The sequence below is a fragment of the Macaca mulatta genome, chromosome 1 (genome assembly GCF_049350105.2).
Source record: "Macaca mulatta isolate MMU2019108-1 chromosome 1, T2T-MMU8v2.0, whole genome shotgun sequence".
Taxonomy (NCBI): Eukaryota; Metazoa; Chordata; class Mammalia; order Primates; family Cercopithecidae; genus Macaca; species Macaca mulatta.
This window is the reverse complement of record NC_133406.1, coordinates 194204231-194220694: the sequence shown is the minus strand read 5'-3', so window position 1 is coordinate 194220694 and position 16464 is coordinate 194204231. Positions and strand designations below refer to the sequence as shown.

Here is a 16464-nt window from a genome sequence, read left to right as displayed (position 1 = left end):
ACCAACCTGGCCAACATGGCGAAACCCCGTCTGTACTAAAAAAATACAAAAATTAGCCGAGTGTGGTATCATGTACCTGTAGTCCCAGCTACTTAGGAGGCTGAGGTGGGAGAATCGCTTGAACCCAGGAGTTGGAGGTTGCAGTGAGCTGAGATCGCGCCATTGCACTCCAACCTGGGTGACAGAGTGAGACTCCATCCCAAAAACAAACAAACAAATAAACTGGGAATTCAGTTTTACTGGGATTCTGTTTCTGCTGACTTGCTCAAGGAGTCTTGTTTCCTTTTAAGTTTTGTGGTTATTTTTGTGTCCTATCGTAAGCTTCTTTTTTTTTTTCTTGAGGCGAAGTCTTGCTTTGTCGCCAAGGCTAGAGTGCAGTGGTGCAATCTTGGCTTACTGCAACCTCCACCCCCTAGGTTCAAGCAGTGCTCCCACCTCAGCCTCCTGAGTAGTAGCTGGGACTACAAGAGTGCTGCCACCACACCCGGCTAATTTTTTTTTTTTTTTTTTTTGAGATGGAGTCTCGCTTTGGTGTTCAGGCTGGAGTGCAGTGGCGCACTCTCGGCTCACTGCAACCTCTGCCTCCCAAGTTCAAGTGATTCTCCTGCCGTAGCCTCCCGAGTAGCTGGGATTATAGGCATGTGCCACCATACCTGGCTAATTTTTGTATTTTGAGTAGAGGCGGGGTTTCACCATGTTGGCCAGGCTGGTCTCGAACTCCTGACCTCAGGTGATCCACCCAGCTTGGCCTCCCAAAGTGCTGGGATTACAGATGTGCGCCACTGTGCCCAGCCTCCTGTCATAATTTTCTAATAACTTTATTTTATTTATTTATTTTTTGAGACAAAGTCTTACTGTATCTCCCAGGCTAAAGTGCAATGGCACAATCTCGGCCTACCACATCCTCAACCTCCTGGGCTCAAGTATTCCTTCCATTTGAGCCATTTGAGTAGCTGGGACTATAGGTGCATGCCACCACACCTGGCTAATTTTTTGTAGTCAGGACTACAGGTGCATGCCACCACCACGCCTGGCTAATTAAAAAAAATTTTTTGTACAGGTGGGGTCTCACTCTCACTATGTTGTCCAGACTGTAATAACTTTCCTATTGGAGTATAATACAGAAATGACCAAATCGTAAGTGTACTGTTTAGAGAATTATAGTTAGCCTGGGCAACATAGCAAAATGCTGTCTCTACAAAAATACAAAAATTAGGCCAGGCGCGGTGGCTCATGCCTGTAATCCCAGCACTTTGGGAGGCCGAGGCGGGCGGATCATGAGGTCAGGAGATTGAGACCATCCTGGCTAGCACGGTGAAGCCCTGTCTCTACTAAAACTACAAAAAATTAACCGGGCATGGTGGTGGGTGCCTGTAGTCCCAGCTGCTCGGGAGGCTGAGGCAGGAGAATGGCGTAAACCCAGGAGGCGGAGCTTGCAATGAGCCGAGATTGCACCACTGCACTCCAGCCTGGGCGACAGAGAAGACTCCATCTCAAAAAAAATAAAAAAATTGTGTGTGTGTGTGTGTGTGTGTGTGTGTGTGTGTGTGTATGTGTATATATATATAATTAGTCAATTAGTCTGGAGTGGTGGTTTGCATCTGTCGCCCCAGCTACTCAGGAGGCTGAGGTGGGAGGACTGCTTGATCCCAGGGCGTTTGAGGCTGCAGTGACCTATGATCACATCACTGTACTCCAGTCTGGGCAACAGAGCAATATTTGTCTCTAAAAAAAAAAATTATAGTTGTTTATGTGTTAATTTTGGGTTTTTGACCAGCCATGAATATTCCCAGATATACTATTTCCCCAGTCATTATTTCACAATGTCTACCAAGTTAAAATGAAGAACTTTGTCAGGTACTCTGCAAAGGAGGGATGGGCAGAGGGAATATTTCACAAACTTGGGCCAGGGGCCTAAAACATCTCTGGTCTAAGGAAGAGAAGCCTATAAGGATCTTTAATACTTTACCTTTAACACTCTGGGTAGGTGCTGGTGGATGTGCCCTGTACCACAGACCGCCACTCCCTTCATGAGGAGGAAAACAACATCTTTAAGCGGTCAAGGAAGAAGGAGCGACAGATATTGCCTGTGCTGCAAATGCAGCTTCTTGCGTGAGTGACAGATTTTAAACTCAGGACTTTGTGCCTGAGTGCTCTGGGAGTCTGGTCACCTGGGAGACTGGGGGACTGGAAGCTCTTACCAAGACCATAACCCACACAGGAATCTTATGGCTGGAGATCTGCCTAGAGGAGACAGAAATCATGGGATCATCTCTGGAACATGGAAACCCTATCTGAATTAGCTGGGTGTGGCGATGCACACCTGTAGTCCCAGCTACTCAGGGGGCTGAGGGAGGAGAATCACTTGAACCTAGGAGGTGGAGGCTGCAGTGAGCTGAGATTGCACCACTGCACTCCAGCCTGGGTAACAGAGCAAGACTCTGTCAAAAAACAAAAACAAAAACAACCCTATCTCGTAGGACATATATACTAGAGTGGGCTGCACAGATTCACTCATGCTATTTCATCCTCAGTACCAGTGAGTAGCACATGTTTGAAAAATAACTACTAGGGTAAGGACTCATTCCATAGCCAGCATAGCAATTTGGTCCATCAACAGAGCTCAGGGGGCCCTTGTAAGGAGACTTCCTAGTGAAGAGCTCATGGAGTAAGGTTGGGTTGCTCTCTGCCTTGAGAATGGCTTTTCAGGCAGTGTCATTGGGGAAGGGACTTGAGAGGCTGTCTAACCAGCTACCCATCCCATAGTACCTTCCCTTATCCATGTTTGCAGCTCCTTATGTTGCTCTTCTACTGCTGGGAAGCTCACTAGTCACTGCTTCTGTCTCTTTCTGGTTTCAGGGCTGGACTCCTTGCCACCAAACCAGGAGGCCACGTTGTCTATTCCACCTGCTCACTCTCACACTTACAGAACGAGTATGTGGTGCAAGGTGCCATTGAGCTCCTGGCCAATCAATACAGTATCCAGGTGCAGGTGGAAGATCTGACTCATTTCCGAAGGCTTTTCATGGACACATTCTGTTTCTTCTCATCCTGCCAGGTTGGGGAGCTGGTAATACCAAACCTCATGGCCAATTTTGGCCCTATGTACTTCTGCAAAATGCATAGGCTGACATAGCATCACCCAATCCCTGAAGCTAGAAGACAAAGGGTATACTCTGTTGGAGGCACCAGAAATTGGAAACTGGGACCAGTGGCAGAGATACACTCTGGGTCCTGTCTCCAACCTGTTCATGTCTTTCTGCAGTTTTTGGCAGTAAGAAGTAGAAGATTTTCTGTCCTGTTGTCCAATTGTGGAACATCAGCAGGTTTCTAACTCACTCATTACCCCCTGCCCCATATCCAGGCCTGTACCAAAGTTCACTGCCCCCTTAGGGGCTTAGAAGGAGAAGCCAGTGAGCAGGCTTACACTAAGTTGTAAACATAGGAAGAAGCATTTGGCCAATAAAGTTGTTGAAGCTCTATAGACCTGGAGCTACAGTTGGGGACTTCATGTCAGTATACATGCCATTAGTTCCACTTGTACCAGCCAGTTACTGAGCCCCTGTCATCCTTGAAGTGAGTTCCACCTGATCAGTCTTGAGCAGCCAGTAGGCTCAATTAAGCCCGCCTGGGTTTTCCATATGGCCCATGATCTAATTTAAGGAACAAGTAACTAAAAATACTAAGCCAATGCAAAATAATCTGCTTACCTACTCACATTGGAAAAGCCCTTTGAGCTGAATAATTCTGACCATTCCTGCTGTCAACAATACTGCTGCCCAAATGTGGCTTAGGAGGCTGCTTCTGCTACAAAACCATCATACTCTTGTGTGTGCCTTGTTCTTTGTTCATTCTTCTAGCAAGTATTCCCAGACCTCGTGTATGACAGGTAGCTAGGGAGCTCTTGGAGATGTAGCAGTTGGGATTGTGGGAGATTACTGGGCTTCCTCATCCTTTGGAATGGTAACTCTCCTTTTGCTTTCTGAACACCTAGGAATCTCCTGATGTTTCGTTTTGTTGTATTCCAGACTTTCTGTTGTTTCTAGTCTGCAGCTGAACTCTGGTACCTTTTCTTTGGCCCACCCCCTAATCCCTAACTCTTCCCTCAGCATCACAGGGCTTCACTGCACACACTGTGTTCAGGGCAAGATTTCATCATTTACTGACTGCATACTCGATATGTTGTTTTTGTAACTTTTGCCAAAAGAAAGTAACCTTTAGTGGCAGGGATATAAAAAATTGCTCAGGGTCACTTGCAGATATTTTCTTTTTAAACTTTTTTTTTTTTTTTTTCTGGAAAACTGGTCATGTGCAGAAAAGGGTATGTAACTTTAGAATACCTGAAGGCTTCTTGGCTCTTCCGCTTTCCTTATTCCTCCTCTTCCTGCCACTCTTTTTGTCCCTTCTGCCTTTCCTGCTCATCCTTATTTGGGTATTAGAGGTGTCAGTTGAGGAGGGACTTTAACTGAGGTTAAGCCTTCTTTTGGGATTTGCATTGTAATTGAGGACCCTGGAAGATCTCTGAGACTCAAAATCAGGTGAAGCTAGAAGATGGAGCTTCAAGGGGCATGGTTAGTGCTCTGAGTAGGACCCTAACCAGGCTCCGTGCATGGCATATGGTCCCTGCATGCTGTTCACTCTGTATAGTACTTAGTATTTGCTGAGGCTAAAAGGCCTCAGGTGCCTGGGCTTCTGCCCTTGGACTCCTGGATATCCAGCCTGGTGCTAATTGAATGCTAAGCAGTGGTAATTCAAAATGAGAGGGTCCCCTGCCTCTAGAGTCATGATCTAATTGGGGACAGACAGACCTAGATAAGAAAAGCAGAGAACTACTTTGGAAAACAGTTTATCTGCTGTAATTGAACATTCAGCTACCCTATAACCCAGTTAATCCAATACTGGGGATAAATCCTAGAGAAACTCATACATGCACACCAGGAGACATGTACAAGAATATTCATAGCAGCCCTATTCACAAAAGCAAAAGCCTAGAAATAACCCAGATGCCCATGAGCAAGAGAGTGGACAAGTAAACTAGAATATTCACATAATAGAATATTATACAATTGTCAAATGAACTATAATGATACTTAACCATATGGATGAATCTGAGCAATAAAATAATTAAGTGAAAAAAGTTTAATCCCAGAAGAGTAAATGTAGCATGATGCCCTTTCTGAATGAAAGGTTTTTTTCTTTTCTGTGGAGTTATTCTTTACATACAATATAGTTCATACATTTTAAATATATTGTTTAATAAATATTGATAATTGTATATAATAGTATAGTTACCATCACCATCAAGATGTAGAAAGAAGGCTAGGCACAGTGGCTCATGCCTGTAATCTCAACACTTTGGAAGGCCGAGGTGGGAAGATCACTTGAGCCCAGGAATTCTAGATCAGCTTGGACAATATAGCGAGACCTGGTCTCTACCAAAAAAAAAAAAGTAGGCTGGGCACAGTGGCTCACACTTGTAATCCCAGCACTTTGGGAGGCCAAGGCGGGTGGATCACAAGGTCAGGAGATCAAGACCATCCTGGCTAACATGGTGAAACCCCGTCTGTACTAAAAAATACAAAAAATTAGCCGGGCGTGGTGGTGGGCGCCTGTAGTCCCAGCTTCTTGGAAGGCTGAGGCAGAAGAATAGTGTGAACCTGGGAACCAGAGCTTGCAGTGAGCCGAGATTGCGCCACAGCACTCCAACCTGGGCGACAGAGCAAGACTCTGTCTCAAAAAAAAAAAAAAAAAAAAGTAGCTGGATGTGCTGGCATGTGCATGTGGTCCCAGCTACTTAGGAGGCTGAGGCAGGAGGATCACTTGAGCACAGGAGTTTGAGGCTGCAGTGAGCAGCCTGGGCAAGAGAGTGAGACTCCGTCTTGTGCCCTTGCACTCCAGCCAGGGTGACAGAGTGAGACTCTGTCTCAAAAAAAAAAAAAGATAAGGGCATTGGGATTTATAATGTGCTGTTTATAATGTGCTGTTTAAAGTCTGAAGCTCGGCCAGGTGCTGTGGCTCATGCCTGTAATCCCAACACTTTGGAAGGCTGAGGCAGGTGGATCACCTGAGGTCAGGAGGAGTTCAAGACTAGCCTGGCCAACATGGTGAAACCCCATCTCTACAAAAATACAAGAAGGCATGATGGCAGGTGCTTGTAATCTCAGCTACCCACTAGGCTGGGGAGGGAGAATTGCTTGAACCTGGGAGGCGGAGGTTTCAGTGAGCCAAGATAGCGCCATTGCACTCCAGCCTGGGCTACAGAGAGACTCCATTTCAAAAATAATAATAATAAAGTCTGAAGCTCCACTGATTACTCCTTTTATTGATTATTTGCAGCTGGTCTAACCAGTTACATATGTCTGGCTTAATTACATGGCCAGAGCAACATAAAAGCCCTGCTGAGAACTTCTGATTTGAGCTCTTCCAAAACCAGGATGGATTCCTCACATAGATCATGATGATTCAATCCAAAGGCACTTTGCAGTGCAGTCCACATATGCATAAGGGCCATGGGGAGCTTGTATTTGGGAAGTTCTGAGATTCCTGATGTTTACCTACCCAGTCTTTCTCTTGCTGCCCTGTGTCCTTTGCCTTTAAATAAAAATCTTACGTGATTATGCTCTGTGAAGCCTGGATAATCCTTTCAAATATTTGGTCTGGGAAAATTTTTGCATATATGCATGGAATCATACAATATGTAGTCTTTGGTGTTTGACTTCTTTGACTTAGTATAATGTTTTTGAGATTCACTTTGTTGTGAGTATTAATGTTTTGTTCCTTTTTATTGCTGAATTGTATTCCATGGTGCAGACATACCACCATTTTGTGTATCTCTTCACCAGTTGATGGACATTTGAGTTGCTTCCAGTTTTGGGCTATTATTAATAATGCTGCTAAGACCTTTTGGGCATATAATTTTGTGAGTACATGTTTTCTTTTCTTTTTTTTATTTTTTGATATGGCGTCTCACTCTCTTGCCCAGGCTGGAGTGCAATGGTGCAATGTCAGCTCACTGCAACCCCTGCCTCCCAGGTTCAAGCGATTCTTCCGCTGCAGCTTCCTGAGTAGCTGGGATTACAGGCACCCGCCACCATGCCTGGCTAATTTTTTTGTATTTTTAGTAGAAATGGGGTTTTGCCATGTTGGCCAGGCTGGTCTCGAACTCCTGACCTCAGATGATCCACCCGCTTCAGCCTCCCAAAGCTAGGATTACAGGTATGAACCACCGTGCCCAGCCCATGTTTTCCTCTAGTAAATACTTAGGGGAAGAATTGCTAGGTCATATGGTAAATGTATGTTTAACTTTATAAGGTACCATCATACTGTTTTTCCAAAGTGGATCTACCATTTTGCATTGCCATCAGCAATGTATGAGAGGTCCAGTTGCTCCACATCTTTGCTAACACTTAGGATTATCAACCTTACACTTTATTCTACTGGGCCAGGTGGGGTGGCTCATGTCTGTAATCCCAGTACTTTGGGAGGCCAAGGTGGGTGGATCACTTAAGGTCAGGAGTTCAAGCCCAGCCTGGCCAACATGGTAAAACCCCGTCTGTACTAAAAATGCAAAAATTAGCCAGGTGTAGTGGCACATGCCTGTGATTCCAGCTACTTGAGAGACTAAGGCACAAGAATCGCTTGCACCCAGGAGGTAGAGGTTGCAGTGAGCTGGGATTGCACCACTGTACTCCAGCCTGGGCAACAGAGGGAGACTCTGTCTCAAAAATAAATAATAAGTAACTTTATTCTAGTGGATGTGTCTTGATACCTCATTGTGGTCCTAATTTGCATTTCTCTAATGACTAGTGGTGCTATAAAATTAAATACAACTAAGAATTTAAAAACGTAAAAAGAACATGTATGCAGTAAAGCCATGTAAGAAGGAAAGAATGGTTATCACTATGGGGGAAAGAATGGTTCTCACTATGGGATTCAGTATAATGGTTCTTACAGATAGGGGGATAGGATGGGGCTGGAGGGAACATAAAGTTAGATTATTGTTAGGGCTCTCGCTTTTATATTTGGTGCTTATTGCATTATTAAAAGCAGCTAAGTTAATAAAAAGTTATGTATAAAAATATTCATGACGAAGTGATAAAAGTATGTTATAAACAAAGATTATGATTAATTCAATTTTGTACACCTGAGGTATCCCTAAAAAAAGAGAAGGGGTTGGCTGGGCATGGTGGCTCATGCCTGTAATCCCAGTACTTTGGGAGGCCAAGGCAGGTGGATCAGCTGAGGTCAGGAGTTCGTGACCAGGCTGACCAACATGGCAAAACCCCTTCTCTACTAAAAATACAAAAAAAAAAAAAAAAAAAAAAAAGAAGCGGGTAGAGAACCAAGCCCACAGAGAATAATAATGCAAAATATGGCTTAATGTAGAAGGGATCACATTGAGAGACCTGGAAGCTTAGCAGTATTGCCTCAGTCTTGTTCATGAGCTCCTCTTTCCTTGTGACTTGCAACAGTTCAACCATAGCAGAGGGTCAGCTATTGGGGCACTATGGGTCAATATAGATTGATAGCTTGGAGCTATGGTTTTCACGTTTTAGGAGTCACAGATCTGTTTGAGAGACTGGTAAAAGCTTTGGCCATTCTCAGAAGAACAAAGATAGAAAACACCATAGCATTTTACATAAGATTTCAGGGGCTTGGGTACTTCCTAAGGCCCATCTGTAAACCCCAAGTTAAGAACCTTTGGATTAGAAGATCTCAAATTTGAGGGTCTTTAGTGAAGGCAAGGGGGTCAAGCAGAGACCCCCAGTAACAAATCACTACTCTCACCCCTGCCAATCTGCCCTTCTTCCCATCTGCATTCTTCATCTTCAAACTTAACACCACCCTTTGCCCTGCTGCCCATGCCAGAAACTGCAGCCATCCTTGACGCTGTGACAGTAATCACTACTGTATATCGAATGTACCTGAGCTAGGCCCATGTGAAAAAAGCATTGTTTTATTTACATCATTGTTTCCTACTTTCACAGAAACCCTAGGATATGCTCTTTTTTGTTGTTGCCTATTTATTATAAAACTTTGAAAGAATTATTTGTTAATTTGAACATTTTCATCCATTTTGTGGCTTTTCTTTGCACTATTTTTATGGTGTGTTTTTATTGCAGGACAGGCAAGCCTCAAAACTGGGGCTTAGCCTGGGAGAAAGCCAGGAAAGAATTCAAGGGCAAGCTAGTGGTGTTAGACAGCAATCTTTTATTGAACAATACTGCTCCTTGCAGAGTAAGGCTAACTTATAGGCAGCAAATCCAGAGTCAGCTGATACACTCTTTTTAGTCCCATTTTATAGAGAAGGAAACAAGCTTAGATTGCTTAAGTAACTCAAAAAGTTACAGTCTGAAATTTCTTTTTCCTTTTTTTTAAGACAGGGTCTGGCTCTCACCAGGGTGGAGTGCCATGGCATGATCTTGGCTCACTGTAACCTCCGCCTCCCAGGCTCAAGTGATCCTCCTGCCTCAGCCTCCTGTGTAGCTGGGACTACAGGCACGTGCCACCGCACCTGGCTAAGTTTTGTATTTTTAGTAGAGATGGGGTTTCGCCATGTTGCCCAGGCTAGTCTTGAATTCTTGAGCTCAAGTGATCTGCCTGCCTTGGCATCCTAAAGTGCGAGGATTACAGGCATGAGCCACTGCGCCCAGCCGCAATCTGAAATTTCTTTCTTGAAACGTTGCTTATATTTCTCCCCTTCCTAGCATTCCTGCCTTAGGTAGGGCCTTATCATTTCTCACTGATCAATGGCAGTAGCCTCAAAACTCATTTCTATTACTCTAATCAGCCCTAAATTTTTCCATTCTTCCCCATCCTCTCATGCCACCCCTTATCTATTGTGTGATCGTTGATCACAATAATCCTCCCATTCTGTCCCAGTACAATGTGACTTTGCTACTTCTATCAGTAAGAGATGGAGTCTGTTTCCCCACCTCTTGAATCTGGGCCAGTCTTATGATTTGTTTTGACCAATAAAGTCTGGTGGAAGGGATGCTGTGCAACTTCTGCGTGTAGGCCTCAAGAAACCTTGCAACTTCCATGCTCATTTTGGAGCTCTTCTGCTGCTCTGTGAAGAAGCCTGGACCAACCTGCTGGAGACACGTGCTGGAAGCTGTCTTAGACCTCCCAAGCTCAGTTAAACAGGTGACCCAAACATCATGAGTGACCCCAGCCAAGACCAGCCTAAATCACTGACCCCCAGAATTGTGAACAAATAAAGTAGTGGTTGTTTTAAGCCAGTAAGTTTTGGAAATGGTTAAGTAAATTTAAATAAAATTTTAACATATGTCATTTGTGTTAATAAGTAACACAAATCTGAGTGTCATTCATCTGCTTATAATTCTTTGTTCTTTAGGCTGGGCATGGTGGCTTATGCCTGTAATCCCAGCACTTTTGGAGGCCGAGGCCACCAGGGTCGCTTGAGGCCAGAAGTTTGAGACCAGCCTGAGCAACATAGCGAGAACCCGTTTTTACAGAAAGATCCTTTGTTCTCTCTGCATTGCCAACAGGATCAAGTCCAGACTCTTGCCCTGATCCCTGGTTGTTGATGCTGTTTCATCTGTGTCTCTGTCATGCCCTGCTCCTCCCCTTTCATACAAATTCTTTGTCTATCCATGCATAACATAAGCCAATGCTTCTGTGTCAGGACAAATTGTCTCCTCTACCTAAATGCCTTTTCCCTTGTGCTTTCTTGCTAGCTCAGATTTCCACCCCTCTGGAAGCTTTCTCTAATCCTTCTAACGCTGAGTTGATCCTCTTCTGTGCTCCCCAACGCTCTCTATAATACAATGAATATAGCACTTTCCATGGCCACTTTTTCTTCTTTACCCATCCCCAAACTAGGAATTGTTAGGGACAGTAAGCTGGTATTTATTTTTGCATCCCTAACCCCCAAGTACCAACATGCTTAGTACCTATTTGGTAGTTAATATACATTTGAGTACCTCCTATGTGCTAAGCTTAATTGTAGATACTAGAGTGAGTGGTGAACACAGCAGAAAAAAGTCCTTGTTCTCATGGGATGTGCAATCTAGTGGGCAAGATAGACAAGTAATTACAAGTAAATTATAAGCAATTACAATTAGTTATAAGTAAATTATGAGTGAGCCAAGTACTGAGAGAAGTGTAATGTGCATATACCTGAGGGACCTATCCTTGCCTGGAGGAAGAGATGTTTAAACAGAGCTGAAGATAAAGAGGAGTTAAATCAGTGAGGCAGAGGAGGATGTTGGGAGTGCTCTAGCAGAGGGAACAGTTCGTGTGAATGTGAAGTCGGGAAAGAGGATATTCTAGATTCTGAAAGAGGTCCAGTATCCTGCAGTGTAGGGAGAGAGGAATGGTTGTGAAACACAAGGCTGGAGAAGCAGGCGGAAGCCAACCTACAACAGGGCCTTCTGGGCCACTTGAAGGAATAGGTATTCTATCCTGAGTCACTGGAAGGCATTGTGGGAGTTTTAAGCTGGAAAACGATCTGATCAGATTTCATGGGCCCCCCAGTGGGAATATGATTATCAGAATTTACTGAATGAGGAAGTTCAATAGCTGGCTGTACAGAAATTGCTTCTGAAAGTCGGTCCTGTCCTTAAGCTTACTCAACCTTATCTCTCTGAGTAAATGGGAACTCTTGAGCTCCAACCCGTTTAGACCATATTTTGAGGTGACACTTTAGGAGGTGTACTGGCTGAAGAGGGTGACCAGGAAGGAGAGAAAACTGAAAGTCTCGTTCTGGGGAGAACTGGGAGAATTGGGAGTATTTCACCAGGAGAAAGACAGACTTAAGGAAGAGAGATGCTGTCTCCAACTAGGACTGTTCTGAGGCAGGGGAAGCAGATGTGTTTTGAGTATCCCCAGGGGCAGAGCTGGGACCAGTAGAAAGAAGTTGTAGTGAGCCAGATTGTAGGTTAGCATACGAAACCTTTCAATGAGTGTTTTCTGAATTATGGCTCACAACCATGATTCATTAGCGGTCATGAAGTCAATTTGTGGGTATGGTACGCCTTAGAACTTCTCACAAATACCTAGTTACTTCTTCTCTTGGACACGTGGTAGGCTTGCCTTCCCCACTCCCTCTGCAGGTAGGCATAGTCACGTGACTTGCTTTAGCCAATGAAATGTGCACAGAGGTGGTGTCTTTTTTTTTTTTAGATTCATTTCACTTTTGTTATGAACAAACACAATCTCAGTATAACTAGCTTCAGAGTTGATATTAATAGAAATTATTCCAAAATTATTCTTAAGTCACAAATAACTACTATGCCACGTAAAAAGGGAGAAATCCCACCTAATCAAAGAAAAGTTATCCTATGTATGTTTCCATGGGAATGAGTTTAAGCATTCTCAAATTTTTTCTGGCCAGTCATCCACCACTTCTCCAATGGATTCATTCAGTCTCTTGGAGAACCGTGTAGACTAATGATAGCATCTGGGACACACAGACAGATCAACTTCATGGTGGACATTGTTATTATAAAAAATACTCAGGTCTTGAGAATTCCTGTGCTGAAGGATCCCAAAATGCTTTATAAAAAGCATTAGTCATGCCTCAAAACTGCCCTTTGAGGTAGGTCAGTATTATTGTCCCCATTTTACCAGAAGAAAACTGAGGCATATTAGAGTTAAGTGACTTGTCCAGGGTCACATAGCAAGTCAGTGGCACAGTGGTAGGAGAGGCTCTGTCCTTAACCACCAGCATAACATTGCCACCTAGATTTTTTTTGTTTTTTTGAGACAAAATTTTCTTCTGTTGCCCAGGCTGGAGTGCAGTGGTCCGATCTTGGCTCACTGCCTCCCAGGTTCAAGCAATTATCCTGCCTCAGCATTTCAAGTAGCTGGGATTACAGTCGCCTGCCACCACGCCTGGCTAATTTTTTTTTTTTTTTTTTTGAGACAGAGGCTTGCTCTGTCGCCCAGGCTGAAGTGCTGTGGTGCAATCTCGGCTCACTGCAAGTTCTGGTTCCCGGGTTCACACCATTCTCCTGCCTCAGCCTCCCAAGAAGCTGGGACTACAGGCGCTCGCCACCACGCCTGGCATGCAGTGTTCACTGCATGTTCATGGTGCGAGGAATAAGGTGGTGTAGGACCCAGTGCTTGCTCTGAGAAGAGTCCAGACAGACACAGGAACAGATGATTCAATACTGTATGATAAATCCTTGCACCAGGGAACACAGGCAGCTTTGAGAGCATAGAGAAGTGGCCCTGATCCAGATAAGGGCATTCTGGGAAGTCTTCCCAGAGAAAAGCATACTTCTGAGACAGGAAGGTCAAGCAACCCAAGACACAACGATGAAATAGGTGCAAGGCAAAAAACGAAAAAGAAAAAAAATCAACTATAATCTTCTTTTTTTTGAGATAGAGTTTCACTCTTGTCGCCCAGGCTGGGGTGCAGTGGCGTAATCTCAGCTCACTGCAACCTCCACTTCCCGAGTTCAAGAAATTCTTGTGCCTCAGCCTCCTGAGTAGCTGGGATTACAGGCACGTGAAACCATGCCCGGCTAATTTTTGTATTTTTAGATGAGATGGGTTTCACCATGTTGGCCAGGCTGGTCTCAAACTCCTGACCTGAAGTGATCCACCCGCCTTGGCCTCCCAAAGTATTGAGATTACAGGTGTGAGCCACTGCACCCAACTAGAGCTCTTTAAATAATAATAGACTTACCTTAGGATTTGATTTGCATACAACCTACCAAGAATATATTCTCTGTGAAATATGACATAAATGTGTGATAATGACCTAAGATTGCTTCTCAAGATGAGAGATGTGCTTTTCTGCACGTCTGGTTTTCAAAAACTGGTTTGCCACCCACGAGATGTTTTCTCCCACACCAACTTGGATAGAAGAGCTTATGGCAGACAAGCTGACTCAACACTCAGACTGATGTCACCAGATCAAAGTGAAAAATATATGTCGCTCTCATGATCCAAATAAAAATGTTTTCCTAATAAAATTGCCATTGCTGTGAATCAGTTTTAGTCACATTTTTATTTTATTTAATGATATAGTCCTTGCTACATGTCAGGCACTGTTCTAAGCACTTCCCTAACATTAAGTCATTTAATTCCCATGGCAACCAATGGGGTGGTACAACATCCCCATTTTATAGATGAGGAAATTCAGGTACTGAATGGTAAAGAAACTAACCACACAGTTTCAAATACATTATAGGAGGGAGACAGCATGTATTTCATGTGTATCCAAAGAAGGCATGGGTGAAAACAGGTTAAGGAAAACAGATTGAAGGTGAGGTATGGCTGGTGGGTTTCCAAGTTAATGATTGGGAACCTTTAATAATGATTCCACAGTCTAGTCGTAGGTGTCCTTGTTACCAAGGCAGCAGGGTTTTTAAAAAAAATTTTTATTTTTAAAAATAGAGACAGGGAGGCCCGGCGCGGTGGCTCAAGCCTGTAATCCCAGCACTTTGGGAGGCCGAGACGGGCGGATCACAAGGTCAGGAGATCGAGACCATCCTGGCTAACCCGGTGAAACCCCGTCTCTACTAAAAAATACAAAAAACTAGCCGGGCGAGGTGGCGGGCGCCTGTAGTCCCAGCTACTCGGGAGGCTGAGGCAGGAGAATGGGGTGAACCCGGGAGGCGGAGCTTGCAGTGAGCTGAGATCCGGCCACTGCACTCCAGCCTGGGCGGCAGAGCGAGACTCTGTCTCAAAAAAAAAAAAAAAAAGAGACAGGGTCTCCCTATGTTGCCCAGACTGGTCTCAAACTCCTGGGCTCAGTGGATCCTCCTGCCTCGACCTCCCAAAGTGCTAGGATTACAGGTGTGAGCCACCATGCCTGGCCATAGCAAAGTTTTTTTTTTTTTTTTTTTTTTTGAGATGGAGTTTCTCTCTGTTCAGGCCGGAATTCAGTGGTGCAATCTTGGCTCACCACAACCTCTGCCTCCCTGGTTCAAGGGATCCTCCTGCCTCAACCTCCTGAGTAGCTGGAACTATAGGTGTGTGTCACCACACCCAGCTAATTTTTGCATTTTTAGTAGAGACGGGGTTTCATCATGTTGAACAGGCTGGTCTTGAACTCCAGACCTCAAGTGATCCTCCCGCCTTGACCTCCCAAAATGTTGGGATTACAGGCATGAACCACTGCGCCTGGCCAAGGGATTTTGAGTCTTGAAGATCCAGGTTTGATTCACAGTTGGGCCCTCCACTGACTGTGTAGCACTGAGCAAGTGACTGGTCGTCTGTAAGGCCTCAGTTACTTATCTGGGCAATGAGGATCAGGAGGTGTATCAGTTAACTATTGCTTTGTAATGAACCAATCCTCAAAGTGGTGGTTTAAACAACCATTTATTATTCTCTGAGTCTATGGTTTGGTGGGTGTTTCTGCTGACCTAAGTTGGCTTGGCAAGACTCACTCATGTATCTGCAGTCAGGTGGCTCTGCTCATCTTGGCCGTCTCACTGTGTAACGGCCTGACCAAGGGCAAATGGGCTAAGCAGGCTTTGGCTTTTCTCCACATGATTTCTAGTCCTCCAGCAGGCTAGCTTGGGCTTTTTCTCATGGCAGTGGTAGGGTTCCAGGAGAGAGAAACAAAACAGTTCTCTTACAGCCTGGGCTAAGAAGTAGCACAAAATTCCTTCCACTACTTTCCATTAGTTAAAGTAAATCACAAAGATTGCATGGGTAGGGAAATAGACTCTACTCCTGGGGAGAGGAGTTACAAAATCACTTTGCAGAAAGCACAGATACAAGGGGTCCTGGATTATTGGGGTCATTTATGTTATCAATTTAGCACAGGAGACAAACTCTCCCCAAACTCAGAGGAGGGTGTAGGGGTTGGTAGGGGGCCCAGATATCTGCATTCAAAGTCCTGACAGTGCTTTGTAAATTGTCAGCACCCCAGGCAGTGCTTCTGAGTGTGGAATCCTCTCTCTTATGTGGGGCTGTGAGTTTCTGCCTTAGTCCAGTCATGTGGCAATATCAAAATACTTGAGAAGGGCCGGGTGCAGTGGCTCACACCTGTAATCCCAGCACTTTTGGAGGCCGAGGTGGGCAGATCACGAGGTCAAGAGATCTAGACCATCCTGGTCAACGTGGTGAAACCCCGTCTCTACTAAAAATACGGAAATTAGCTGGGTGTGGTGGCGTGCGCCCATAGTACCAGCTACTCGGGAGGCTGAGGCAGGAGAATTGCTTGAACTTGGGAGGCAGAGGTTGCAGTGAGCTGAGATCGCATCACTGCACTCCAGCCTGGGCAACTGAGTGAGACTTTGTCTCAAAAATAAACAAAAAACAAACAAACATAAACAAACAAAAACAACTTGAGAATGGGTAATTTATAAAGAGTAGAACATTTATTTCTTACAGTTCTAGAGGCTGGGAGGTCTAAGGTCAAGGCACTGGCAGATTTGGTGTCTGGGGACAGCTTGCTCGTTGCTTTATAGATGGTGCCTTATGACTGAGTTGTCCCATGGCAGAACAGAAGGGGAAAGGGGCTGTGAACAGCTACCTCAT

General features: G+C 44.6%; 1 protein-coding gene across 12 annotated transcripts in view; it reads left to right on the top strand.

Moving 5' to 3' along the window:
• Positions 1-16464, top strand: part of NSUN4 (NOP2/Sun RNA methyltransferase 4) — a 47744-nt gene that overhangs the window by 18098 nt on the left and 13182 nt on the right. For 5 of the 12 annotated variants that reach the window (XM_077958667.1, XM_077958658.1, XM_001108301.5 and 2 more), the window contains exons 5-6: positions 1988-2112; positions 2860-3484. In XM_077958667.1, the coding sequence (XP_077814793.1) occupies positions 1988-2112; positions 2860-3136 (402 nt within the window). In that variant the 3' untranslated portion in view covers positions 3137-3484. Of the gene's footprint in view, positions 1-1987; positions 2308-2859; positions 3485-9379; positions 9575-10357; positions 10808-12998; positions 13329-16464 lie in introns of those variants that run through there. The other 7 variants (XR_013402436.1, XM_077958666.1, XM_077958649.1 and 4 more) reach the window with 5 other exon arrangements.